The sequence below is a fragment of the Muscardinus avellanarius genome (genome assembly GCF_963383645.1).
Source record: "Muscardinus avellanarius genome assembly, chromosome: 10".
In the NCBI taxonomy this organism is placed as follows: Eukaryota; Metazoa; Chordata; class Mammalia; order Rodentia; family Gliridae; genus Muscardinus; species Muscardinus avellanarius.
In genome coordinates, this window is record NC_137796.1 from 63,169,544 (window position 1) to 63,195,917 (window position 26,374).

The following is a 26,374-nucleotide window of genomic DNA, read 5'->3' on the forward strand; positions in this document are numbered from 1 at the left end:
TGTAATCCCCGCCCTTGAGAGGCAGAGACAGGAGGATCACGCAGGTTCGAAGCCAGCCGCGCATGCTGGCTTAGGAGACCCTGTTTCCAAATAAAAATGTGAAAATAGGTCTGGGAGTGTAGCCCAGAGGTAGAAGGGCTTCCAGGAACCCCAGTACCACCAAAAAAAAAAAAAAAAAAAAAAAAAAGGCTGGGGGGTGTAGCTAGGAGGTAGAATGCCCCTGGGTTTTATCCCTAGTACTGGAAAAGGAAAAAAAAAAAAAGTGGGATGGGGTGGGGGGTGAGGCTGTTAGCTTAGAGGTAGAACGCCTGTGGGTTCAATCCCAGTAACACAGGTATCCCATCCCTCTGGAACAGATACTACCTAATTCTGTGTACAACTTGCTCATCTCTTTCTCTTCCCTACTCAAACTCCTTGGGCCTCTTCTTTTGCAGGTGCTTACGGTTCACTCTCAGAAGCCTTCCCTGGAGCAGAGGCCTCTTTATGCCCGCAGACACATTTAACCCTCTGGTGCCCCACCTGGAAGGAGCTACCCCTGCACACGTGCTCCAGGCCCGTTCCGGGCGCAGACCCCTGGTGTAACCCGCTTCTCCTCCTTCCCCTGCAGGCCAGGCCGACAGCCATGCCCGCCCCGCCGTGCGCCTCCTGCGGCACGGCCCGGGCCGCCCTCCGCCGCCCGCGCACGGGCCAGGCGCTGTGCGGCGCCTGCTTCTGCGCCGCCTTCGAGGCCGAGGTGCTGCACACGGTGCAGGCGGGCCGCCTGCTGCCGCGGGGCGCCGTGGTGGCCGTGGGCGCCTCGGGCGGCAAGGACTCCACGGTGCTGGCGCACGTGCTGCGGGAGCTGGCGCCGCGCCTGGGCATCACGCTGCGCCTCGTGGCGGTGGACGAGGGCATCGGCGGCTACCGGGACGCGGCGCTGGCGGCCGTGCGGAGCCAGGCCGCGCGCTGGGACCTGCCGCTCACCGTGGTGGCCTACGCGGACCTCTTCGGGGGCTGGACGATGGACGCCGTGGCCCGCAGCACGGCGGGCACGGGCCGCAGCCGCTCCTGCTGCACCTTCTGCGGGGTCCTGCGGCGCCGGGCGCTGGAGGAAGGCGCCCGCCTCGTGGGAGCCACGCACATCGTGACCGGTGAGCGCGGGGAGGGGGCGCGGGAGCCAGAGGGTGCTGGGGGGGGGCTGGGACCCAGGCCTGGGGACAGAGGCCCTGGGCGGGGCCCGGGGGAGGGCTCAGGGGTGAGAGGTGCGCTGGCTCCATTTTGGGGCTGTAGCCCACTGAAGGTTCATGGGAGTAGTGAGCGCCTTTTGGAGATGAGGTAGGGCCAAGTTAGAAGCTTCTGATCCGCCACCAATTATTTTTTATTTTATTTTTTATTTATTTTTATTTTTATTTTTTGCGGTACTGGGGATGGAACCCAAGGGCATTGTACCTCTGAGGTACACCCCAGCCCTATTTTTTAGTTTTTTTTATTTTTGGAAACAAGGTGCCAATGAGTTGCAAAGGGCCTCACCAAGTAGCAGAGACTGTCCTAAGAATGTGATCCCCCTGTCCACGACTCCAGAATGCTGGGATTACAAGCTTGCACCACCGCGACCGGTTTATTCTTTATTTTGAAACAGGGTCCCTTAGACCCGCAAAGAAAGAAAGAAAGAAAGAAAGAAAGAAAGAAAGAAAGAAAGAAAGAAAGAAAGAAAGAAAGAAATAGGGTCTCACTGAGTTGCAGAGGGCCTCACTAAGTAGCTGGGGCTGTCTAGAACCCTGATCCTCCTGTCCCAGCTTCCTGAATGGTGGAATTACCACCGTGCACCACCTTGCCTGGCTTCTACCACCATTCTTAATCCACACACATTGGGAATTAGAGGGATAAAGAGGTCACTCTCCAGGGGCTAGGGTTGGAGTTTTTTACTTTAGAAAAACATTCTTTGTCATTTAAAAAAAAATTGGGGGGGTATTTTTTATAACCAAAATGTTTTCTATGTGTGGGTGTGCATTGACGGGTTGGTTGATTTCTTTCTCTCTCTCTCTCTCTCTCTCTCTCTCTCTCTCTCTCTCTCTCTGAGGTTCTGGGGATGGAACCAGGGCCATTCTACCTCCCAGATACCCCAGCCCGATTTTTTATTCTTTTTTTTTTTTTTTTCAGGTCTGGGGATGGAACCCAGAGGCATCTGACCGCCGAGCTACACCTCCTGCTCTATTTTTTATTCTTTATTTTGAAACAGGGTCTCACTAATTGCAGAGGGCCTCACTAAGTATCTGAGGCTGTCTGCGAACTGTGATCCTCTGGTCTCAGACTCCCGAATGCTGGGATTACAAGCGTGCACCACCACGCCCAGCTTTAATTCCTTGTGGAGGGCCTCACTAAGTACCTGAGGCTATCCACAAACAGCAATCCTCCTGTCTCAGCCTCCCAGGTACTGGGATTACAAGCGTGTACCATGCTGGGTATTCTACTAGCATTCTACTTCTGAGCTACATCCCTAGTCCTTTATTTTTTACTTTTAGACAGGTCTCATTAAGTTGCCCAGCTGGCTGGCCTTGAACTTGCAATCCTTAGTAGCTGGGATAACAGGCATGGTATATTACACTGGGCACACTTTTTTGTTTGTTTGTTTGTTTGTTTTAGTGATACTGGGTTCCTGGAAACCCTTCTACCTCAGGGCTACACTCTCAGACCTATTTTTATATTTTTATTTGGAAATAGGGTCTCTTAAGCCAGCAAGGCTGGCTTTGAACCTGCGTGATCCTCCTGTCTCCGCCTCCCAAGCGTGGGGATTACAAGCGTGTGCCACCACGCCCGGTTTGGGCACACTTTTTAAATTACATTTTTTGTGTCTCCCTTCACAAAGCAAAGCAAGGGTGTGAAGGGGTATTTTCCACAAGAAACCATCCGTGGTCTGAGCAAAATACATCTTTTAACTAATTTTCTGTTGGCTTCTCTTTTCTGATAACTCAATTCTCTTCCACTCATTACTTAAATAATTATTAACCATTTACTACTTACTAGATACATGTTATGTTACCTAACTTCAGTTTTCTTTTTAAAATGGGGATATAAGGCCAGGCGTGGTGGCGGACGCTTGTAATCCCAGCATTCGGGAGGCTGAGACCAGAGGATCACTCAGCTACTTAGCAAGGCCTTCGCAACTCAGTGAGACCCTGTTTCAAAATTAAAAGGACTAAAATATAGGGCTGGGGGTGTAGCTTGGAGGTACAATGCCCCAAGGTTTCATCCTCAGTACCACAAAGAAAGAGAGGCACATAAGCCAAGCATGGTGGTGCATGCTTGTAATCCCGGTACTTGGGAGGCTGAGACAAGAGGATTGCAGGTTCAAGGCCAGCCTTAGCAATTAAGTGAAACCTTGTTTCAAACTAAAAAATAAAAAGGATTGGGGATGTAGCTTGGAGGTCGAACGCCCTTGGGTACAAATAAAATAAAATAAAATGGGGATATTGCTAACATCTAGATTCCAGACTATTAGATGAACTGTGTGTAAAGCATCTAGAGGCTGAAAAAAGTAAAATAGCCTTATTTGCTGCTACGATGATGCCCCAGAGAGCTGCCCTTGTCCATCACACACGGAATGACAACCTGACAAGTGTTACTAAGGAAAATTACATCGGCCTTGTGCAGAGTTTACAGTGGGCTCCTCCTGTGAGGGAAGAGGCGGGAATAGGAGGCCCTCGGAGACCCGGGGTCCGGGGTAACCAGGTGAGGTCAGCAGTGGTCGGGAGGCCTTCTCAGCAGAAAAAACAGTTGATGCCAAGGCCCTAGGGAGGAGCCCTGGGAGACCAGGCTTTTAACCTACAGAATAAAATGACAAGATGCAGAAAGTTGGCCTGAAATTTTAAATTTTATGGTGGGTGGTGTGTAAATAGATTCATTGACTTTCTCCCCGTTAGCTTGGTGATGCATGCCCGTGATCCCAGGATTTGGGAGGTTGAGACAGCAGGATCGCAGGTTCAAGGACAGCTTCAGCAAGTAGTGAGACGCATCAAAGGAGTGAGACCTTGTTAAAAAAAAAGGGGGGGGGGCTGGGGCAAAGCTTCGAGGTGGAATGCCCCTGGGTTCGATCCCCAGTACCAAACACAGTGGTCTGTATTCCTAGAGACACCTGTCACAGCTGTCCAGGTCTCCGACGCCACTTTTTCTCCTGTGTGGTCTCAGTGTTTTCCTGCAAATCGCGTTTGCAGGAAAAAGACTTAGGTGAAGGGACTTGGTGTGCCGTGGGTGGGCCCAGGGGGGCGCCCCAAGGTGCCCCAGGGAGCTCGCGGCGCCCCTCACCGCGGTCTCTCCCTCCCTCCCTCCCGCAGGCCACAACGCGGACGACACGGCGGAGACGCTGCTCATGAACTTCCTGCGCGGGGACGCGGCGCGCCTGGCGCGGGGCGGCGGGCTGGGCTCGGCGGGCGAGGGGGGCGCGCGGCCGCGCTGCCGGCCGCTGCAGCGGGCCTCGCAGAAGGAGGTGGTGCTGTACGCGCACTTCCGCCGCCTGCGCTACTTCTCCGAGGAGTGCGTGTACGCGCCCGAGGCCTTCCGCGGGCACGCGCGCGAGCTGCTCAAGCGCCTGGAGGCGGCGCGGCCGTCGGCGGCGCTGGACCTCGCGCACTCGGCCGCGCGCCTGGCGCTCGCCCCCGCCGCGCGCGCCCCGCCGGCCCGCGCCTGCGCCCGCTGCGGCGCGCTGGCCAGCCAGGCGCTCTGCCAGGCCTGCGCGCTGCTGGACGGCCTGGCCCGCGGCCGGCCGCGCCTGGCCATCGGCAAGGGCCGCCGCGGGCTGGGCGAGGAGGGCCCGGGGGCGCCGCCGCCTGGGGCCGCTGCGGACGGCGCCGGGGCCGAGCTGCCCGCGCCGGGACGTCCATGCGGCTGCGGAGAGGACGGAGGCGGCCCCGGGGGGCGAGGCTGCGCCGCGGGGCCGGACTGAGCCCGTGGGGCCGGGCTGCGCGCTGACCATCTCCCCAGGGGCCGCGAGGCTGGCCCTGACCCTCCTGTTGGCCTGCAGCGGGAGAAGCACAGTCACCCAGCACGCCGGGCGAGGTGGTTCGCGGCACCCGGGACGCCGGCCCCCTGTGCTCAGCGTCCAGCGGGCGCCGCGCCCGGCCACCGCACCTCCACCTCACCGGCTGTAGCCTGAGCCCTCTTAACTGAGGGTTCTCCCACCAAGGTCCACCTGGTTCCAGAGCTCCCAAATGTGGGATTGTCCCCCCAACCCCCGTCCAATCCTTATCTGTCCTCATCTGGAACTATCCTGGTCTTTCGGATGGGTGACAAGGGGCAGGCTCCTCAGACATCTTTGGAGGCAGAGCTGGGTGAGCCTGGGTTAGTGACAACCATTCTAGTCTCCATTCCATCCTCTGAAAGTGAATGGATGGCGGCCACTGGGCGGCTCCTGCTAGGATTTGGCCACCAGGGGGCTCAGGGTTTCAAGGGCTGCTCTGCTGGTCCTGGAAGGGTAGCGTCCTGCCCCAGCCCTGCAGACACTAGGCCTTCTCAGACGCACCTCCAAGCTTTGCTGGCGGCTCCCTTATCAGGGATGCTCCTTCCCCACCTTCCTGCCCAAACCTTCAGGGTCCTCCTAAAACTGCTTTCCCTTATTCTCTTCTTCCACCCCACCCAGCTCTGGGCTTAGGACTCTCCCAACACCCCTCCCCCATCTCTCAGGCACTGAACAGGGGACAGGCTACCTCTGAGCAGCACCCCTAGCTCTTTCTGTTTTGAGCCAGGGACTTGGTAAGTTGTTAAGGCTGGCCTTGATCCTGCAACCCTCCCGTCTCAGCCTCCCAAGTACTGGTTTACAGGCGTATGCCGGCACTCTCAGTCCAGCCCTCTTGGACGACCCTCCATCCAGACCGGACTTTGAGCGCAAAGACCAGATCCCCCCCCCCCCATTGGATGACATAGCATCGTTTGTTCAAGAAACATTTATTAAACAATATGTGTAGGGACTGTATGTGCTAGGTATTATTTTTTGTGGGTCTATGAATGGAACCCAGGGGCATTCGACCTCCAAGCTACACCCCCTGCCCTATTTTTTGTTCTTTATTTTGAAACAGGGTCTCACTGAGTTGCAAAAGGCCTCACTAAGTAGCTAAGGCTGTCCGCGAACCGCGATCCTGTCTCAGTCTCCCGAATGTTGGGATTACAAGCATGTGTCACCATGCCCGGCATTAGGCATTTATTTATTTATTTATTTATTTATTTATTTGTGGTACTGGGGTTCCTGGAAACCCTTCTACCTCCAGGCTACACTCCCAGACCTATTTTTATATTTTTATTTGGAAACAGGGTCTCTTAAGCCAGCGCGGCTGGCTTTGAACCTGTGCAATCCTCCTATCTCCACCTCCCAAGCGTGGGGATCACAAGCATGCGCCACCACACCCAGCTAGGCATTTTATTTATTTATTTATTGCAGGTCTAGGGATGGAACCCAGGGGCATTCAACCTTTGAGCTACAGCCCCTGCCCTATTTTTTTTATTTATTTTGAAACCGGGTCTCACTGAGTTGCAGAGGGCCTCACTAAGTAGCTGAGGCTGTCCGCAAACGGGGATCCTCCGGTCTCAGCCTCCCGAATGCTGGGATTACAAGCGTGCGCCACCACGCCCGGCTCTAGGCATTATTTTTAAACAAAGTTTTCATGGCGTGTACAGTCTCACAGGAGGCAGGTAATAGATAAATAAATGTATAATATAATGTCAGGTAATAAGTGCTGAAAACAGGGAATAAGGCAACAGAAGGGAAAGGTGCAAAGGGATGCTGCTTTAGTTTCATAGGTCAGAGCCTCTCTGAGAAGGGGACTGTGGGGCAGAGACCAAAATAAAGGGAGGTTGTTAGCCGTGATGGAGGAGCTGTGTCAACTGGGATGGCGAGACCAGCTGGGGGAAAGGGGCATATCTACATACACAAAAGGACATGAAGACTCTGAAGAGCTGCAAGAGTGGCCATTTTTCCAGGGGGGGGGAAAAAGCTTGTTTACTGGAGGGGCCCAAAGGCAAGGAGAAAGTACCGGCTGGGAGGCTGGGAGCTTGAGCTGAGCCTCCAGCAGCGTGGTGGGTGGGCTGGGGTCAGAAGTCGTGCTTTCTGGAGCTACTGAGGCGGGCAGGGACTCGAGGGACAGGGTCTTAGAGGGAAGGGCAGAACACTCAGGTAAGCCCAACATTATGCTTAGACTTCTCTCTTGACAGTCTCAAGGAATTAGGCAAGTTAAAAGAAGATCCCCCCCCCCAGCATTTGGAAGGCTGAGACAGGAGGATTGTGTCAGTTGCAGAGGGCCTAACTTAGGCCCCTCTGCAACTTAGTGAGACCCTGTTTCAAAATACAGGGCTGGGGGTATGACTCGGAGGTAGAATACCCCTGGGTTCCATCCCCAATACTGCAAAAAAAAAAAAAAAAAAAAAAAAAAATTGTGTGTGGTACTGGATATTGAACCCAGGAGCATTCTACTTGTAAGTTATACCCCTAGTCCCATTTTACTATTTATTTATTTGTTTATTTATTTATTTATTATGCCAGAGATTGAACCCAGGGCCATTCTACCTCTGAGGTACACCCCCAGCCCTGTTTTTTATTTTTTGTCTCACTAAGTTAGGGAGGGTCTCACTAAGTAGCTGAGGCTGGTTATGAACCTCTGATCCTCCTGTCTCAGCCTTCCAGGTACTGGAATTACAAGCATATATCACCATACCTGACCCATTTTACTTTTTATTTTGAAACAGAGTCTCAGTAAGTTGTGGATGGCCTCACCAAGTGGTTGAAACTGACCTCAAGCCTGTGATCTTCCTGTCTTGGCCTCCCAAGTACTGGGATTACAGGTGTGCACCACTATGCCCAGCTTGCAAGTAAAAATTGAAGTTTAGGATCTCACATGAAAGACCCAAGAAATACTCCATAGTAAAAAGGTCAAGTGAAACTAGGTCCACCCACACAAAGACCAGACCTGGCTTCAAACTCAAGCCCAGACTGGATTGAAGAATCTGTCCCTACTCTATGTGCTTGCCAGAAAGCAATAACAAAGTATCTCTAGTTTGGGCGTGGTAGCACACACCTGTAATCCCAGTACTTGGGAAGCTGAGACAGGAAGATGACAGGTTAGAGACCAGCCTCAGCAATTTAGCAAGACTCTCAACAATGTAGCAAGATCCTGTTTCAAAATGTAAAGGGCTGGGAGTACAGTTTGAGAGAATACTCTGGGCTCAATCCCCAATATCCCTCCCCCAAAGAAAAAGAAAATAGATGCTAAATTGGGTGTAGTGACACCTGTAATACCAGTTACTTGGGAGACTGAGAAGAAGGATCACAGGTTCGAGGCTAACCTCAGCAATTTAGTAAGACCCTGTTTCAAAATTTGTGTGTGTTGCTGGGGATTGAACCCAGGGGCCTATTACCTCCAAGCTACACTCCTAGCCCTATTTTATTTTATTTTTTATTTTGAAACAGGACCTAGACCCCCACATAATCTTAGAAAAGTGCCGTCCCACCACCTCAATCAGCTGGAAACACGCTCCTCTCTAACTTAAATGTATTTGAGAGCCAGGTGTGGTGGCACACGCTTGTAATCCCAGCATTTGGGCAGCTGAGACAGGAGGAACTGGGCTCATGATCAGCCTCAGCTACTTAGAGAGGCCCTCTGCAACTTAGACCATTTCAAAATAAAAAATTGGGCTGAGAGTGTAGTGTAGCTCAGAGGTAGAATGTCCCTGGGTTCAAACCCTGGCACCACAAAAAAAGAATAAAAAATGGGGCTGGGGATGTATCTCGGAGGTAGAATGCCCCAGGGTTCATTCCCCAGCATCACACACACACACACACACACACACACACACACACACAATAATAATAATAATAATAATAATAATAATAATAATAATAAAATTAGGCTGGGAGTGTAGCTTGGAGGTAGAATGCCCCTGGGTTCTATCCCCAATACCACAAACACACATTTTTAAAAATGTACTTGGGGACTCTCTTGTTATAACAACTTAGCTTTTACCTTAACCCACATTTTTTATGTTTTTTTGTATTGGAAGTTGAACCCAGGGGCACTCTGCCTCTGAGCTACATCCCCAGCCCTATATTTTCTTTTCTTTCCTTTTCTTTTTTTTTTGCAGAGTGGATGAAACCCAGAGGCATTCTACCTCCAAGCTACATCCCCAGCCCTATGTTTTATTCTTTTTATTTATATGAAACAGGGTCTCACTGGGTTGCAAATGGCCTCAGGAAGTAGCTGGGGCTGTCCACAAACTGTGATCCTCCTGTCTCAGCCTCCCAAATGCTGGGATTGCAAGCGTGCGCCACCACGCCCAGCTTATTCTTTACTCTTGAGACAGAGTCTCACTAAGTTACAGAGGGCCTCACTAAGTAGCTGAGGCTGGCCGTGAACCTGTGATGCTCCTGTCTCAGCCTTCCAAGTACTGGGATTACAGATGTGTGCCACCATGCCCAACCTTACTTAGAATTCGTAAAGTACCTCTCTCTGAACAGAGTCTTGAGGCCAGGATGTACCAGAAACCAAATCTCTTTTTTTCTTGTCCTTGGCCACACAAGAAACTTCTAGACGGGATGGCTGAATTCAAAATCACCTGAGAGGGTGTCCTTCATGGTCAAAGGTTACAACTGAGAACTGGGGACCTGGCTTCAGCCCTATACTTGCTTGTGATACTTGTAATTTTCTTCCTTTTTTTTTTTTTTTTTTTTTTAGTGGTACTGGGGTTCCTGGAAGCCCTTCTACCTCCGGGCTACACTCCCAGACCTATTTTATACTTTTTTAGTTTTGAAAACAGGGTCTCTTAAGCCAGCGGGGCTGGTTTAGAACCAGCGTGATCCTCCTGTCTCCGCCTCCCAAGCGTGGGGATTACAAGCGTGCACCACCACACCCGGCGATACTTGTAATTTTCTAGAATTGGTTTGAGTTCAGAACATGGCTGGACTCACCTGCACTTTTTGGCCATCCCCAGCTTTCCTATGAGCGCTTTACTGGCCTGTTCAGAATGAATGTCAGTCTCAGCCGTGCACGGTGGCGCACATTTGTAATCCCAGCATTTGGGAGGCTGAGACAGGAGGATTATGGTTTGCGGCCAGCCTCAGCTACTTAGTGAGGCCCTTTACAACTCAGAAATTTCAAAATAAAGAATAAAAATAGGGCTGGGGGTGTAGCTCAGAGGTAGAAGAGCCCCTCCATACCCAGAGCCTTCCCTCTTGATGGCATCTACCAAATCTCCCTCTCCCTACCCCCACATGATTCTGCCTGGCCTGCTCTGCCCCGCCTCACAACTTACTCCATCCTGTGGTCTACAGAGGCCAAGGGTTCTTACCCAATCTGAACACTTACTGTTAATGTAGGGTGGAAGGAAACATACAGATCATTTCTGTGACCCATCAGCCACAGCGTCCCCCACCGGCCTCCCAACACTTCATTCCTTCCTTTGGGCTAAATCAGGACTTGACGCTGAGTGAGGTGCTAAGTAGGGCTGCAGACAGTGTTCTGCCTGGAGCTCCATGGCAATTCAAGGAATCTGACGCAGTGCGCAAGGAACCCAGCGGCCTGTGAGAGCAGCATCATCTCTGAAGCTAATTCCCTCTTCCCTAGGGTGTCCCCCCCACCCCACCCCCAGTGTGCTTTCAGGCAAGATGGAAAAGAAACTTGGCTGCCTCTTGCCAGCTCCCCTGACCCAAAGAGAGAAAGCCACTGATCCCGGTCCCCAACCTTCTTTTTTTATTTTTTTTGCTCTACTGGGGATGGGACCCAGGGGCATTCTACCTCGGAGCTATACCCCCAGCCCTACTTTTAATTCTTTATTTGAAACAGGGTCTCACTGAGTTACAAAGGACCTCACTAAGCAGCTGAGGCTGGTTGCAAGCCGCGATCCTCCTGTCTTGATCCCCCAAATATTGGGGTTACAAGCGTGTGCCCACCATGTCCGGCTGGTCCCCAACCTTCTTACTTCTGCATCTGAGACAGGACAGAGCTCTGTCTGCAGGGGGCGTCCCATTCACCCTGCCCAACAGAGGATGTAAACAGCTGCTGGCTTGGCACTGTCCGTGGTTCTGAAGCGTAGCAGGACTCTGAATTCAGGAAGCTCCCAACTCTTGCTGGCACAGGGTCCTGAGCCTAAAGCCAGCAGGACAGCCGAGTGAGGCTTCAAAAAGGCTCGGAGGTCGAATGCCCCTGGGTTCTATCCCCAGACCGGGGGGGGGGGGGGGAAGGCTGGGTCCCTCTTGGCCGGGTGTGGTGGCGCATGCTTGTAATCTCAGCATTTGGGAGGCTGAGACAGGAGGATTGTAGTTTGCGGCCAGCCTTAACTACTTAGGCCCTTTGCAACTAAGTGAGACCCTGTTTCAAAATAAAGAATAAAAACTAGGACTGGGGGTGTGGCTTGGAGATAGAATGCCCCTGGGTTCCATCCCCAGCACCACAAAAATAAATAAATAAATAAATAAATAAATAAATAAATAAATAAATAAAAATAAGCTGAACACTGGGCATGGTGGCACACGCTTGTAATCCCCACGCTTGGGAGGCAGGGACAGGAGGATCATGCAGGTTTGAAGCCAGCCACACTGGCTTAAGAGACCCTCTTTCCAAATAAAAAAAGTATAAAAATAGGTCTGGGAGTGTATCCCAGAGGTAGAAGGGTTTCCAGGAACCCCATTGCCACCAAAAACAAAACAAAACAAAACTGAGCCAGGTGTGGTGGTTCACACTTGTAATCCTAGCATTTGGGAGGCTGAGATAGGAGATTCGTGGTTTGCGGACAGCCTCAGCTACTTAGTGAAGCCCTTTGCAGTTCAGTGAGACCCTGTTTCAAAATGAAGACAAAAATAAGGCTGGGGATGTAAGTCAGAGGTAGAATGCCCCCTGGGTTCCATCTCAAGTGCTGCAAAAATAAAATTTAAAAAAGGGCATTGCAGGTGTAGCTCACCTCTTGCATTAATCCCCAGAAACACACACACACACACACACACACACACACACACACACACACACAGAGAGAGAGAGAGAGAGAGAGAGAGAGAAATAACCACAGTTCAACTTGTAATGATACTGAAGATGGCATTTGGGTAGTAGATATTGGGAATTGCTGTCCTCTAAGCACCACACCAGAATTACCCACTCCTTTCGTTTCAGCCATTCTAAAGTTTAACATCATTATCTAGGTTTTGTGCTGCTGTTAAATCTGCCACGGTTTTGTCTTAGCCCTTAAGAAATACGTTGGCTAAACGTTAGAGAAGCGGGCATATATATAACTCTATCTTCAGTCCGTCCTCTTCAACTCAGGTCCTCCTGTGAGCTTATGTTTGACAAGCAAAGATGGCACAAGCCAGGTGAAAGCAAGGTGGCATGGCTTCCAGGAGGATGGGCTGTAATCGCAAAGACAGTATGGTACAGACCAGCGTGGAGAGTTCAGGGGGAAAGGTGGGCCGAGAGGAGAGACGGATGAGTGGGTAGTGGGGCAGTCGTGAAGGACTCCAAGTGCCAATGGAAGGAGATGCTTGTGATGAGTTCTCTAAGGCCAGGGGGCCATGAGTGGATTGGGGCAGAAAGTGGTCAGAGCCGGATTTGGGGCTGTTGAACCATCTCTTTAGATCCCATGGCTGAGCTGAGGAGGGGACTGGAGATATCCTGGAAGCACTGACAGGTCAAAGTGGAGAGGAAGGGAGATGTCACATCCTGAGCTGAAGGCCGGGCGGAGGGGCTGCTCCTTCCCCGGAGGTCTCCATGAGCTCCGAGCAGGGAGTGCCGGCAGCCTGTCGCTGCCTGTTCTCTGCGTCTCCTCTCCCGGTGGGAGCTCTCTGTTCAAGCCAAGCGCTGAGCACAGGACCTGTGCTGGTAACTTCCACGTGTGGGTCTCTCTCGTGCTCACACAACTTTCAGGTGGGACATATGATCTCATTTACAGAACCTGAGTTGCAAAGAGATGAGGTGAGTGGCTGGGTATTGCCGCCCTTAGAACGTGTTGCAGCTGTCCAGATGTGATGGCGCACACCTTTAATCCTGGTACCTGGAAGACTGAGGCAGGGGAATTACAGGTTTGGGGTCAGCCTCAGCCATTTAGTGAGACTCTGTTTCAAAATAAAAAATAAAATGGGTTGAAGTATCCACTGGGGGAGGTAGAAGTTTATCACCCTGGGTTCAATCCCCAGTGCCAAATAAATACATAAATAAATAAATGAAGTGAGTGCTGGAGCCCTGCCCCAGTACTTAGGAGGCTGAAACAAGAGAATTGCAGGGACAAGGCCAGCCTCAGCAACTTAGAGAGACCCTGTTTCAAAGTAAAAATATAAAATAGGACTAGGAGTGTAGCTTGGAGGTAGAACACCCAGGTTCGATTTCCAGTATTAAAATAGAAAAAACAAAACCAACCCAGAAACCCAGGCTGGAGCCTGGGGTTGAGCTCAAGCCTCTCTAAGCCCATCATGTCCTCTCTTTGCTCGACCTGGGGACACTCTTACAGGAGTTAATGTGGTCACAGAGGCTCCTCACGCTTCAGCGTGCAGCCCTGACCTCAGCAATTTCCTGCAGTTGGAGGACAAGGCTCCTCCCGCCAGGGCTGAGCTCTTGGTGAGTCTTCGTTTTCTTGACTTAATCTTTGAGTACTCTGTGCTGTTGGAAGCCTCCTGCCTCTGGGGCTCTTGCAACCTCATCTTGATAAATCCTTTTTTGATGGTACTGGGGATGGAACCCAGGGGCCTTCTACCTCCAGGCTATACTCCCAGGTCTATTTTATATTTTATTTGGAAACATGGTCTCTTAAGCCAGCTGAGGCTGGCTTTGAACCTGCGTGATCCTCCTGTCTCAGCCTCCCAAGCGCGGGGATTACAAGCGTGTGCCACCATGCCCAGCACAATTTTTTTTTTTTAACAGGGTCTTGCTAAATTGCTGAAGCTGACCTGGCACCTGTGCTCTTCCTCTCTCAGCCTCCTAAGTACTAAGATTACAAACGCACCGTTGTGTCTAGCTGTGGTGGCTTTTAAATTCTTATAATTCTTATAAGTTTTTTTTTTCTTTTTGCAGTATTGGAGATTGAACCCGGGGACATTGTGCTTTTGAGCTATACCTCCAGGCCTATGTTTTATTATTATTTTTTTGTAGTACTGGGGATGGATCTCAGGGGTCATTCTATCTCTGAGATACACCCCCAGCCCTATTTTTTTATTCTTTATTTTGAAACAGGGTCTCACTGAGTTGCAAAGGGCCTCACTAAATGGCTGAGGCTGTCCGCAAACCATGATCTTCCTGTCTCAGCCTCCCGAATGCTGGGATTACAAGTGTGCGCCACCACGCCCGGCTTTATTTTCATTTTTTATTTGGAAACAGGGTCTAAGTTGCAGAGGGCCTCACTAAGTAGCTGAGGCTGGCCACGAGCCTGCATTCTCCTGTCTCAGCCTCCCAAGTACTGGGATTACAAGCGTGCACCACCACGCCTGACTCTTATAAGTGAATTATAAGCAATGCATTATGTTTCTCTGTTGCCTCAGCATCCATGTCTCATATGGTGCAGAACTCTGTCAGCCTTGACTGTTTCTGGTTCTCTGACTCCTCTCAATCTAGTCAGTCTTGAAATCTGCCTTGTGCAACCACCACCTGGCAACCATCCCCTACGGAGCAGCCAGATACAACGTACCCGATGTGGCCTCTTGGCCCCGAAATCCCACATGGACCAGGGGATAACCACTTCTCTGATTCCACAGAACTGGTACCCAATTCCCCTAAACCCACTCATCAGAGCTCTCCAAGGGAAATCTGCTTGGGCAACACCCTGGACCCCAGTAAAGGCTTGAGCCTACAGCTCCCTCAGACCTCCCACCCCCTTGGCTCTGAAAGGCATGCTGCCCTCTTCTCTCTGGGATCTATAAGCAATAAATTGCTCCTGTTTATTTCTTGTGTGGGTTCCATGGCTTCCTCTGGGTCTCGCTTGACCGACATACCCAAACCCAACGTTTGGGGTTTTACAAGTGGCAGTCTTGGTAAGAATAAGCCAGACAGCGGTCAGATGAAGCCACAAGTGTCTACCAATATGAATACGTTTCCTGTAGGAGGAGCCCCGGTCACAGGTCAGGTACTTGGCATAGCCATCCATCAAGATAAAGAAGTGTCCTGGCGAAGGCGTGTTGCAAACATCCAGGACCAAGTCCCTTGGCTTCACATCGGAGCCAAGGAGAAGAGGGAGGTGGGGAGGGGAAAAGGAAGGCTTGGTGAAGGAAAGTATTCAAACAGTTCACAGTTCATAATGCTTTGTCCATTTATGACAGGATGACTACCAGCCTCACTAACAATTCAAATAATGTGTGCCCGTAAATGAAGTCATTGCACCCATCTCACTAACAGGTACTGGGATGTGGGGTGGGATCTGGAGGGAAAGACATCAAGTGCCCTACGCATGTATGTTTGGTTCCCTTTGAATGCCATTCCAGTGTATAATTACAATGCACCAAAAAAGCATATTAAAATTAAATTAAATGTTAAAAGAAAAAAATCACATGCTATCCAGGGGGAACCAAGCAGAAGTTAGTTAGGTTGATGGGACATTTGATGTTAGAATTCATATTCTTTTATTTATTTATTTATTTATTTATTTATTTATTTATTTATTTATTTATTTATTTTGCAGTACTAGGGATGGAACCCAGGGCATTCTACCACTGAACTAAAACCCCAGCCCTATTTTTTATTCTTTATTTTGAAACAGGATCTCACTAAGTTGTGGAGGGGCTCACTACTTGCTGAGACTGGCTTCAAACCTGCAATCCTCCTGTCTCAGCCTCCCAAGTACTGGGATTACAAACGTGCGCCATCACGCCTGGCTTGCTAGAATTTATATTCTGCCAAATGAAATTGAAATGTAGGGGCATATATAAAGATACTTTTAGACACGCAGCTCTATAAAAGCTTTAGTTCAGGGAAACCCAAACTGAGAACACACTAGGAGGAAGAATTCAAATAAAGATGGGGGCGGGGAGACACAGGAAATTCTATGATAAGTGTAGGATAGAAAGGTAACAAAATGCCTCCGTAAAATGTGTAGCTACATATTTGAAAACAACAAAGAATAGATAAATCTTAAGTATGTTCATAATAACCAAGAATGAAACCCCACAAGTTGATAAAAAAAATCAACATTTTAGAGGATGGAAGAAGACCAAATGATATAAAAGTACATTAAACTTCTTCCTGTAGCCAGGCATGGTGGCACACTCCTGCAATCCCAGTACGTAGGAGGCTGAGACAGGAGGATTGCAGGTCAAGATCAGCCTCAGTAATTTGAAGACACTCCCTCAGCAATTTAGTGAGACCCTGTTTCAAAATAAAAAGTAAAATAGGGATGGAGATGTAGCTCAGAGGTAGAGTTCCCTTGAGTTTAATCTTCAGTACTAAGAAAAAAAAGAGAGAGTTGGAAAGAAAAGGGAGAAGCTGTATGTTGACATTTGTTGAGGAACTGGAATGTAACCATGCACTGTTCAAAGGGCCTGTGGCCAGTCACTTCCTGAGATGTGGCTGAGGCATTGCAGGGACTTCTGTTGCTGTAGGTGTGTGTGTGTGTGTGTGTGTGTGTGTGTGTGTGTGTGTGTGTGTTCCCATTCCCCCTCAAAGTGAGCATTCAAGAAAGTGAGCCTTGCCGGGCGTGGTGGCGCACGCCTGTAATCCCCGCGCTTGGGAGGCAGAGACAGGAGGATCGCGCGGGTTCGAAGCCAGCCACGTGCGCTGGCTTAGGAGACCCTGTTTCCAAATAAAAATGTAAAAATAGGTCTGGGAGTGTAGCCCGGAGGTAGAAGGGCTTCCAGGAACCCCAGTACCACCAAAAAAAAAAAAAAAAGAAAAAGAAAGTGAGCCTTGTGTTGAAATCAAAATCTCTTAGAAGAAATAGACACCTACAGGACATGTATAAGGCCAGATGTTACTTTCTCATTAACTGACGCCCCAAACGATGAGTTGATTCTTGAAGGAAATAATGTCACATCTGCATCAAATTCAGCTGCTTTGATTCAGCAAATCATGACAGTTAAAGCTATCACTAATCATTGGTATGTTATCTATATCTCTGAAGTAAGAGAGGGTCAGCCAGGTGTGGTGGCAGGTGCCTGTTATCCCAGCTACTCAGGACGCTGTGGCAGGACGATCCCATGTTCAAGGCCAGCCTGGGCAACTTGGTGAGACTGTCTCAAAATAAAATAATCCAGGTGCAGTGGTGCATGCCTGTAATCCAGGATTTAGGAGTCAAACTTGTGATCCTCCTATTTAATCCAGAAGTTAAATAGGAGGATCACAAGTTTGAGGTCAGCCTCAGCAACTTAGCGAAACCCAAATGTTCAACATCACTAGCAATCAGAGAGATGCAAATCAAACCTACACTGAGACTCCATCTAACCCCAATCAGAATGGCAGTCATCAAGCCGAGGGGTTAGGCCGGTGCTGGGGCCAGCGAGGCTGGCATCGGAGCCTGCCGTGAGGCAAGGCCGGTGCTGGGGCCTCCGAGGCTGGGATCGGAATCCTGCCGAGGGGTTAGGCCGGTGCCGGGGCCAATGGCCAGCATCGGAGCCTGCCATGAGGCAAGGCCACTACTGTGGGCTCCGAGGTCGGGATCGAAGCCATCTGAAGGGTTAGGCTGGTGTGGGGGCCAGAGAGACCAGAACCGGGGCCTCCCATGAGGCAAGGCCGCTGCTTGAGCCAGCGAGGTCTGGATCAGTCCACCGGGTAGCCAGGCCACTACTGGGGCCGTCAAGAGTGGGATCAGTACTTGCAACGCAGCATACACAGAGAAATATCACAGAAAATATAAATCAGACGCTTCCCCTAATCAGCAATAACTAGGAGGAAAGGGGCAACAGGAAGAGGTTGAGCTATAGAAAGGGCCCTATAGTGAAGCAACTAATGTGACCAATCAGAGGGTATGGAATAGTGGAGGACGGAGCCTCTTTAAAACGCAGGAGGTACATAAACAAATGTATTAAAGTTAATCACTAAAGAAGCATGGGATCGAGGGAGGGGGAGGGAATGGGATGGGGGCTGGATGAGGGCTAACTGGATGATGTGTGCTTGTATATCCTCTCAAGTCTTGTACTCCAATGTGATGGATATATGACTACAATGCACCAATTTAAAAAATAAAATAATTAATTAAAAAAATAAAAAAGTAAAAAAAAAGAATGGCAGTCATCAAGAAGTAAAAAGTAATAATAATAAATGTTGAGGAGGATGTGGGGAAATTGGGGCTGTTCTACACCATTGGTGGGATTACAAATTAGCTCAGCCACTATGGAGATCAGTGTGGAGATTCCTCAGGAAACTGGAAATTAATCCACCATATGATACACTTCTACCATTCCTGGGTATCTTTCCAAAGGGGCTGAAGTCAGAGAAATACAGTAACATATGCATACCCATGTTCATAGCCGCACAATTCACAATAGCCAAACTATGGGACCAACCCTTGGGTCCATCAACAGATGAATGGATTACAAAATTGTGGAATATCCACACAATGGAATTCTACTCAGCAATAAAAAGGAACAAAATTATGTTATTTGCAAGAAAATGGAAGGACCTGGAGAACATTCTGCTAAGTGAAATCAGCCAGTAACAGAGAGCGAAGGGTCAAACATTTTCTCTCATATGCGGGAGCTAGGGAGTAATGGGGATGCCAGAGGGACTTCAAATAATGGAGTAGGATCCTCGGTAGGGCCAGGGAGTGATCTAAGGGAAGGGAAGGAGGGAGAGTGAAGTTCACTGAAGGAATTACTACCATTAGCTGTGTGAACATATGTGAAAATATCAATGTCAATCTCAGTAGTGCATGTGGGGGAAGAGATGGGGAGGCAGTTGGGGGGCACCAAGTGCTGTGTGAATGTACGCTACTGTCAACATGATTTACATACTGATGTGAGACTATAATGCACCAATAATAGTATATTAGAAAAAAGAAAATATCTCAGCCGGGCGTGGTGGCGCACGCGTAATCCCAGCATTCGGGAGGCTGAGACAGGAGGATCGCGGTTCGCGGACAACCTCAGTGAGGTCCTTAGTGAGGCCCTCTGCAACTCAGTGAGACCCTGTTTCAAAATAAGGACTAAAAAAATAGGGCTGGGGGTGTAGCTCGGAAGCAGAATGCCCCTGGGTTCCATCCCCAGTACCGCAAAACAACAAAAACAAAAAACAAAACAAAAAAACCCTAAACTCTTACACTCTCAGGATGTTGTCCCAAAGCCTCTGGACTTTATAACTTCAGAGGAGATTTAATACATCACTGGACTTGGGGGGCAGAGAGAAAACAGAGATCCCCCTTCCCCCACAGCTTTGGGAAACAGGTCCAGCCAATGTGGCAGGAAACAAGACTCAGGAGGCCAGAGAGGATGGAAGAAGGACCGCTGGGCTGAGCTGTGGCCGGGCAGGGTCGACATGGATTGGAGCTTGGTCACCTTGGTAACAACTGGACCACTGAGGAACAGGAGCAATAATTGATGCCGGTAAGGGTGTGTGTGTGGGGGGATAGGAACTCTTCTGAATGGTTAGGTGGGATTGCAAATTAGTACACCCACTATGGAGATCAGCATAGAGGGCCCTCAAAAGGCGAGAAAAGGAACCACCATATGACCCATCTATACCACTCCTCAAAGAATTAAGGTAAAAATATGGATAGTGATACATGCATATCCATGTTTAGAGTGGTACAATTCCCAAAAGCCAAATTATGGCCCCAGCCCAGGTGTCTGTCAGTGGATGAGTGGAGAAAGAAAATGTGCTGTTTATCTACGCAATGGATACTTCTACTCAGCATATGAAGAACAAATGATGTCATTGCAGGCAAATGGACGGAGGTAGATCAGCCAGTCTGAGAGCCAAGGGCCATGTGTGTTGTCTCATACAAGAAAACTAGAGAGAACACAGGAGACACAAGGGACTTTGGATGAAGGTCGAGAGAGACAAGTAGAACTGTGGAAGAGGATTGGGGGATGGAGATGGAGAGGGGAAAATGGGAAGGAAGCAGTTCTAATAATGCTTTGGTAATCCATAAAGGTATCACGGCCGGTTTCATTAGCACATTTTGGGAGGGAGGTGGGAGTTTGGGAATGGGACGCGCAGGGAAAAATACCAAGAGCTGTGTCATATATGTTTGTATCACACTGAACCTCACTGTGAAGTAAAATTGCAATGCATTCATAAAAGTATGTGTGTGTAGCCGGGCGTGGTGGCGCACACTTGTAAACCCAGCATTCGGGAGGCTGAGACAGGAGGATCCAGGTTCTCGGCCAGCCTCAGCTACTTAGTGAGGCCCTCTGCAACTCAGTGAGACCCTGTTTCAAAATAAAAGAATAAAAAATAGGGCAGGGGATGTAGCTCGGAGGTTGAATGCCCCTGGGTTCCATCCCCAGACCCACAAACAAACAAACAAACAAATAAATAATAAAAAAATAGGGCAGGGGGTGTAGCTCAGAGGTCGAATGCTCCTGGATTCCATCCCCAAAACCGCAGTAAATAAACAAATAAGGAATTAAAAATGGGGTTGGTGGTGTAGCTTGGAGGTAGAATGCCCCTGGGTTTAATCCCCAGTACTGGGGAAAAAAAAGTGTGTGTGTTATATAAGTGTGTATTTGTTACAGATGAGGAGCAGGCAGGGCCCAAAGTTGGCTTTGAGCAGAGTGTGTGTGTCGGTGCATACAAGCCGGTGTGAACACAGGGTGCTGGAAGTGGGGCACCTCCTCCCCGTAGGTGATTCCGTTCAAGCTTGGACGACCTACCTCTCTCAGAGGTGGCCCCAGCCTCGGGCAGGGCGGGCTCTTCCCTACCTGTGCCATTTCTGGAGAAGATGCCAAGGTCCCGCGGGGCATCTGGGTAGGAGGACATGGTACACTTCAGAGTGAGCAGCGGGACGGGCGAAGGCCTGGGAGGTACCCGAGGGGCCACAAGCGCCAAGGGCGTGGGATGCGCTCCTGCCCTCCCACCCCAATCTGGACTCCAGGTGCTCAGCTTCCTGCATGCATGTTCCCAAGTCACTGTTCTTTCTCTCACTTTCTCCTGCACACACACCCCAACTCCCACCCCCTTGGGGACCAAGCTGTCCTTCCCAACACTCACAGGAGACACTGAGCCGCACATTTCGCTCCATGGCCACCTTGATTTCCCTGAGCTTCACTTCATAGGTGAGGCTGGTTCCGTGATCCTGGGGCCATGGGGTGAAGGTGAACTCTGGGCAATCGAGGGTCCTGTCCTCTGTGGAGTTGAGAACATCCCGGGTCCAGGAGAACTTGAGAGGTCTTTCCCCTTCGCAGGACCCTGGCAGGCTGCAGCTCAGGCACATGGGGCCGACAGACTCCAGAGGTCCTGGGAAGTGGCTGGCAGGTTTCTCTGTCAGGGCTGAGGAGCAGAGAGGGTGATGCTTGGGCCCCAGGGACCCACAGAGTGACCCTGAGAGTGACCAAGCCTGAGCAGACCACAGTCCCACATCCCTCTGACACCCCTGGGGTGATGTCCAGTCTCTGTGCTAGACAGGGCTCTCCATGACTGGGGCCCTGCCTTCCGGTCACCTGCAACCTCAGCTAATTTTTTTTTTTTTTTTTTTTTTTTTTTGGTGGTCCTGGGGTTCCTGGAAGCCCTTCTATCTCCGGGCTACACTCCCAGACTTATTTTTTACATTTTTTTTATTTGGAAACAGGGTCTCCTAAGCCAGCGCGCATGGCTAGCTTCGAACCTGCGCGATCCTCCTGTCTCTGCCTCCCAAGCGTGCGCCACCACGCCCGGCAGCTAATTTCTATAAGTGTGTTTGACATTCTTCCCTCTTTCCACTTGGAGGATGGAGCTTCCCGCGTCCTCTGATGCTCGGTGAGCAGCTGCCGGCTCCAATGTCCCCTGGTTTGTGGCCACCAAATCCTGATAGTAGAAGTGGTCCTGGAGCCAGGAGATGTAGAGCTTGGCAGAGGGATACAGCCAACTCTGGGGGCAGGAAAATTGGCAGGGCACCAGCACACAGGCCAGCCTGCACCGTCACCTGGATCTCGTACCTGGGCTCCTCGGGGAGCTTCAGCCCCACCCCAACCCTGCTCGGCCCTCTGCCCTCAGCCCGCTCACCTCCCCACATCAGCAGCAGCGGCAGCCACATCCTGCATCTGCCCAGCTGGAGCCAGGCCAGGGTCCTCTGCCCAGGGAGAAATGTCCCAGTGTGGGGTGGGTTGGGGAGGAGGAAACCCAGCAGGAAGCCAGCGGGGAAGGGAGAGCTGCCATCACCACTGAGGGGGCTGGGAAATCATCTGCCCTCGCCCCTGCCCCCACTCATGAGCGGGGCGAGAGTGTCGACCAGGCAGGAACCTGGAAGAGCTGCCCTCCCAGGGACTTCCAACAGCAGTGGACGGAATGCAGAAAGAAAGGAATGCAGAAAGAAAGGCGCCTGCCTGTAATCCCAGTCCTCAGGAGGTTTAGAGATCAGCCTTAGTAAAGCAGTGAGACTCTCAGCAACCTAGCGAGACCCTTTTTCAAAATAAAAAAATATAAACCAGGCGTGGTGGCCACATTTGTAATCCCAGCATTTGAGAGGCCGAGACAGGAGGATCGCAGTTTGAGGACAGCCTCAGCTATTTAGAGAGACTCTTTGCAACTCATTGAGATCCTATTTCAAGATAAAGAATAAAAAGCCAGGCGTGGTGGCGCACACTTGTAATCCCAGCATTCAGGAGGCTGAGACCGGAGGATCGCGGTTTGCGGACAGCCTCAGCTACTTAGCAAGGCCCTCTGCAACTCAGTGAGAACCTGTTTCAAAATAAAGAATAAAAAAATAGGGCAAGGGGTGTAGCTCGATGGTCAAATTCTCCTGGGTTCCATCCCCAGACCTGCAAAACCAAGAAAGAAAGAAAGAAAGAAAGAAAGAAAGAAAGAAAGAAAGAAGGGAGGGAGGGAGGGAGGGAGGGAGGGAGGGAGGGAGGGAGGGAGGGAGGGAGGGAAGGAAGGAAGGAAGGAAGGAAGGAAGAATAAAGAATAAAAAATAGAGCTGGTGATGTCACTTGGAGGTAGAATGCCCTGGGTTCAATCTCTAGTACCACATACACACACACACACACACTCACACACACACACACACACACACACACACACACACACACAAAGTCAGGTGTGGTGGTACACGCTGGTAATCCCAGCATTTGGGAGGCTGAGACAGGAGGATCGTGATTCACAGACAGCCCAAGTCACATAGTGAGGCCCTCTGCAACTCAGTGAGACCCTGTTTCAAAATAAAGCATAAAAAATAGGGCTGGGGTGTAGCGTGGAGGTAGAATGCCCCTGGGTTCAATCCCGGGTACCACAAAAAAGAATGAAGAGGAGGAGGAGAAGGTGGTCATGAGGATTACATCTGCTCTGTGGAGTCTAAGCACTTAAAAGCCCCCAGGTGGGGGCACAGGTGATGCACCGAGGAGAAACAGCCAGGTGACAGCTTGACAGTGAGGGAGGGCAGAGCAGTAGGAGAGCAGACTTGGGAGGGATCCCGGGCCAGATCATGGAGAAACCGGGAGGCTGCTGCATGAACCTGATTCTTGCTGGGTGAAGCTCTCCAGGGAAATAGAATCAACAGGGTGTGAGTGTTCATTTATTCCAGTAGTTCCCTTTATCCACATTTTCACATTTCCTGGTTTTAGTTATTATCAACCATGAGCCAAAAATACTAAATGGAAAAAACCTCAGCTATCAACCATCCATGAATTTTAAATTGTACACCAGTACTTGGAAAGCTGAGACAGGAGGCTCCCAGGTTCGAGACCAGCCTTAGTAACTTAGGGAGATTCTCAGAACTTAGGGAGACCCTGTTTCAAAACAAACAAACAACAAAAATAATTTTTAAAAAGGCCAGGGATGTAGCTTGGTGGTAAAATACCTCTGAGTTCAATCCCCAGTACCCCCAAATAATAAAAAAAATAAAAATAAAATAAAATAAAAAGGCCTGGGGCATAACTCAGAGGTAGAATGTAAACACACACACACACACACACACACACACACACACACACACCCCAAAATTTTAAAAAATCAAAGCCAAAACAAAACCAACCTTGAGTGTGAGCTTCCTATCCTGGCCTTCCAAGTACTGGGATTACCGACATGTGTCACTGCACCTGGCTGGGGTTTTTTAAAAAATTGGAGAGATGCGAGCATGTGGCGCACGCTTGTAATCCCCGTGCTTGGGAGGCAGAGACAGGAGAATCGCACAGGTTCAAAGCCAGCCTCAGCTACTTAGTGAGGCTCTCAGCAACTTAGTGATTCCCTGTTTCCAAATAAAGTATAAAATAGGTTTGGGAGAATAGCCTGGAGGCAGAAAGCCTCTGGGTTCCACCCCCAGTACCACATAAACACACACACAAAAAAAATTGGAACCATTTGGAAATATTTAGCTAATTAATTTACAACATTGATATATTGAGGCATCTCACAGACTAATGTGAAATTGGAAGGCTGTCTGTGTGTGTGTGTGTGTGTGTGTGTGTGTGTGTGTGTGTGTGTGGTGTTGGGAATTCAACCTCAGGGCTTTCTACCTCTGAGCTCCACCTCCTGCCTAATTTAGCGGGACTCTCAACAACCTAGCGAGACCCCATTTCAAAATAAAAACAAAAAAGGGCTGGAGGTGGGCCTTGGAGGCAGACTGCCCTGGGTCCAATCTCCAGTGGATCACTCACACACATACACACCTTAAAATGAAAGAGCAGGAGACTTAGGGGTTCACTCCTGACATACAAACAGCGTGTCATCCTTACAACAGAAAGAGCTGAATGAACTAAGAATCAACAGTTTGGGCACATTGAGAAAAACCAAATAGCAGAGCAAACTGCCACCTCCGAATGGAGTGACCAGCCAACCCAGGGCTATGACCGAGATTATGTTTACCAAGGGCAGAAGCTACTGGATGCTGGACGTGGTGGCACACATCTATAGCCCCAGAAATTGGGAGGTAGAGACAGGAGGATGACAGGTTCAAGGCTGGCTTCAGAAACTTAATGAGATCCTCAACAACTGGGAGAGAGCTTGTTTCAAAATTTAAAAAAAATTAAAAGGGTTGAAGGTGTGGTTTTAAGATATAATACACCTGGCTTCAATTCCCATTAAGACACACAATACATACATACATACATACATACATACATACATACATACAAAAGGGGGTATTTCTCCAAACCTAGCACACTCTTGCCTTCTGATTTCACCTAAAATGGGTTGAGGGAAGAAGAGAATAATTTGTGTAGTCAAAGCCCAGGGACTGAGATTTAATGATATCATAGGGTGGGCTGAAAAATGACCCCTGGATCTACACCTGCCCTACCCCCCAGAATCTGTGCATGTGACCTCATCAGACTTTGCTAGCTGAGCCGGAAGCAGCTTGCCTGTAATCCAAGTATTTGGGAAGCTGAGATAAGGAGGATTGCAGGTTCAAGGCCAGCCTCAGCAATATAGCGAGACTGTCAGCAACTCAGCGAGGCCAGTAGAGAGGAGATTATGATGATGGAAATGGATCCAAGTGGTGGAGGTAGGGGCATAAGTCAGGAATACAAGACGCTACTAGAGCCTAGAAGTGCTCTAAATATAGTCTTTTTTCTTTTTTTAATTAGTTAAGTTGGTCCTGAGGATTGAACCCAGGGACATAGTTCCTCTGAACTGCACTCCCAGGTCTCTTTATTTTTTTTATTTTGAAACGAGGTCGCGGTTAGTTACTGAGGCTGGTCTCAAACCTATGACATTCCTGACTCAACCTCCAAAGTACTGGAATTAAGTGCACCACTGTGCCTGGCTAGGAGATATATATGTGTATATATATATATATATATATATATATATATATATATATACACATATATATATATATACACATACATATACTTTTTTATATATATACATACATATATATATATATATATATATATATATATACATACATATACATACATATACTTTTTTTTTGCAGTACTGGGGATGGAACCCAGGGGCATTCTACCTCTGAGCTACACCCCCAACCCTAGTTTATATTCTTTATTTTGAAACAGGGTGTCACTGAGTTGCAAAGGGTCTTGCTAAGTAGCTGAGGCTGTTTGCAAAACCAGATCCTCCTGTTTCAGCCTCCCAAATGCTGGGATTACAAGTGTGTGCCACCACACCCAGCTAGGTATTGTATTATTATTATTATTATTATTAGTAGTAGTAGTAGTAGTAGTAGTAGTAGTACTGGTGGTGGAACCCAGGGGCTTTCTACCTCCGGGCTATACTCCCAGATCTATTTTTTATTTTATTTGGAAACAGGGTCTCACTAAGTTGCTGAGAGCCTCACTAAGTAGCTGAGGCTGGCTTCGAACCTGTGCGATCCTCCTGTCTCAGCCTCCCAAGTGTGGGGATTACAGGGGTGGGCCACCACGCCCGGCTAGGTA

The 26,374-nt window shown here is 49.5% G+C and overlaps 1 protein-coding gene across 1 annotated transcript; it reads left to right on the top strand.

The window, feature by feature from the left end:
- Positions 1-622: 622 nt before the first annotated feature.
- Positions 623-4,918, top strand: LOC308268581 (cytoplasmic tRNA 2-thiolation protein 1-like; the record flags this gene model as incomplete). Its single annotated transcript, XM_080703700.1, has 2 exons — positions 623-1,130; positions 4,311-4,918. The coding sequence occupies 2 exons, from the start codon at positions 623-625 to the stop codon at positions 4,916-4,918; spliced, it is 1,116 nt and encodes a 371-aa protein (XP_080559826.1).
- Between the last annotated feature and the right edge of the window lie 21,456 nt (positions 4,919-26,374).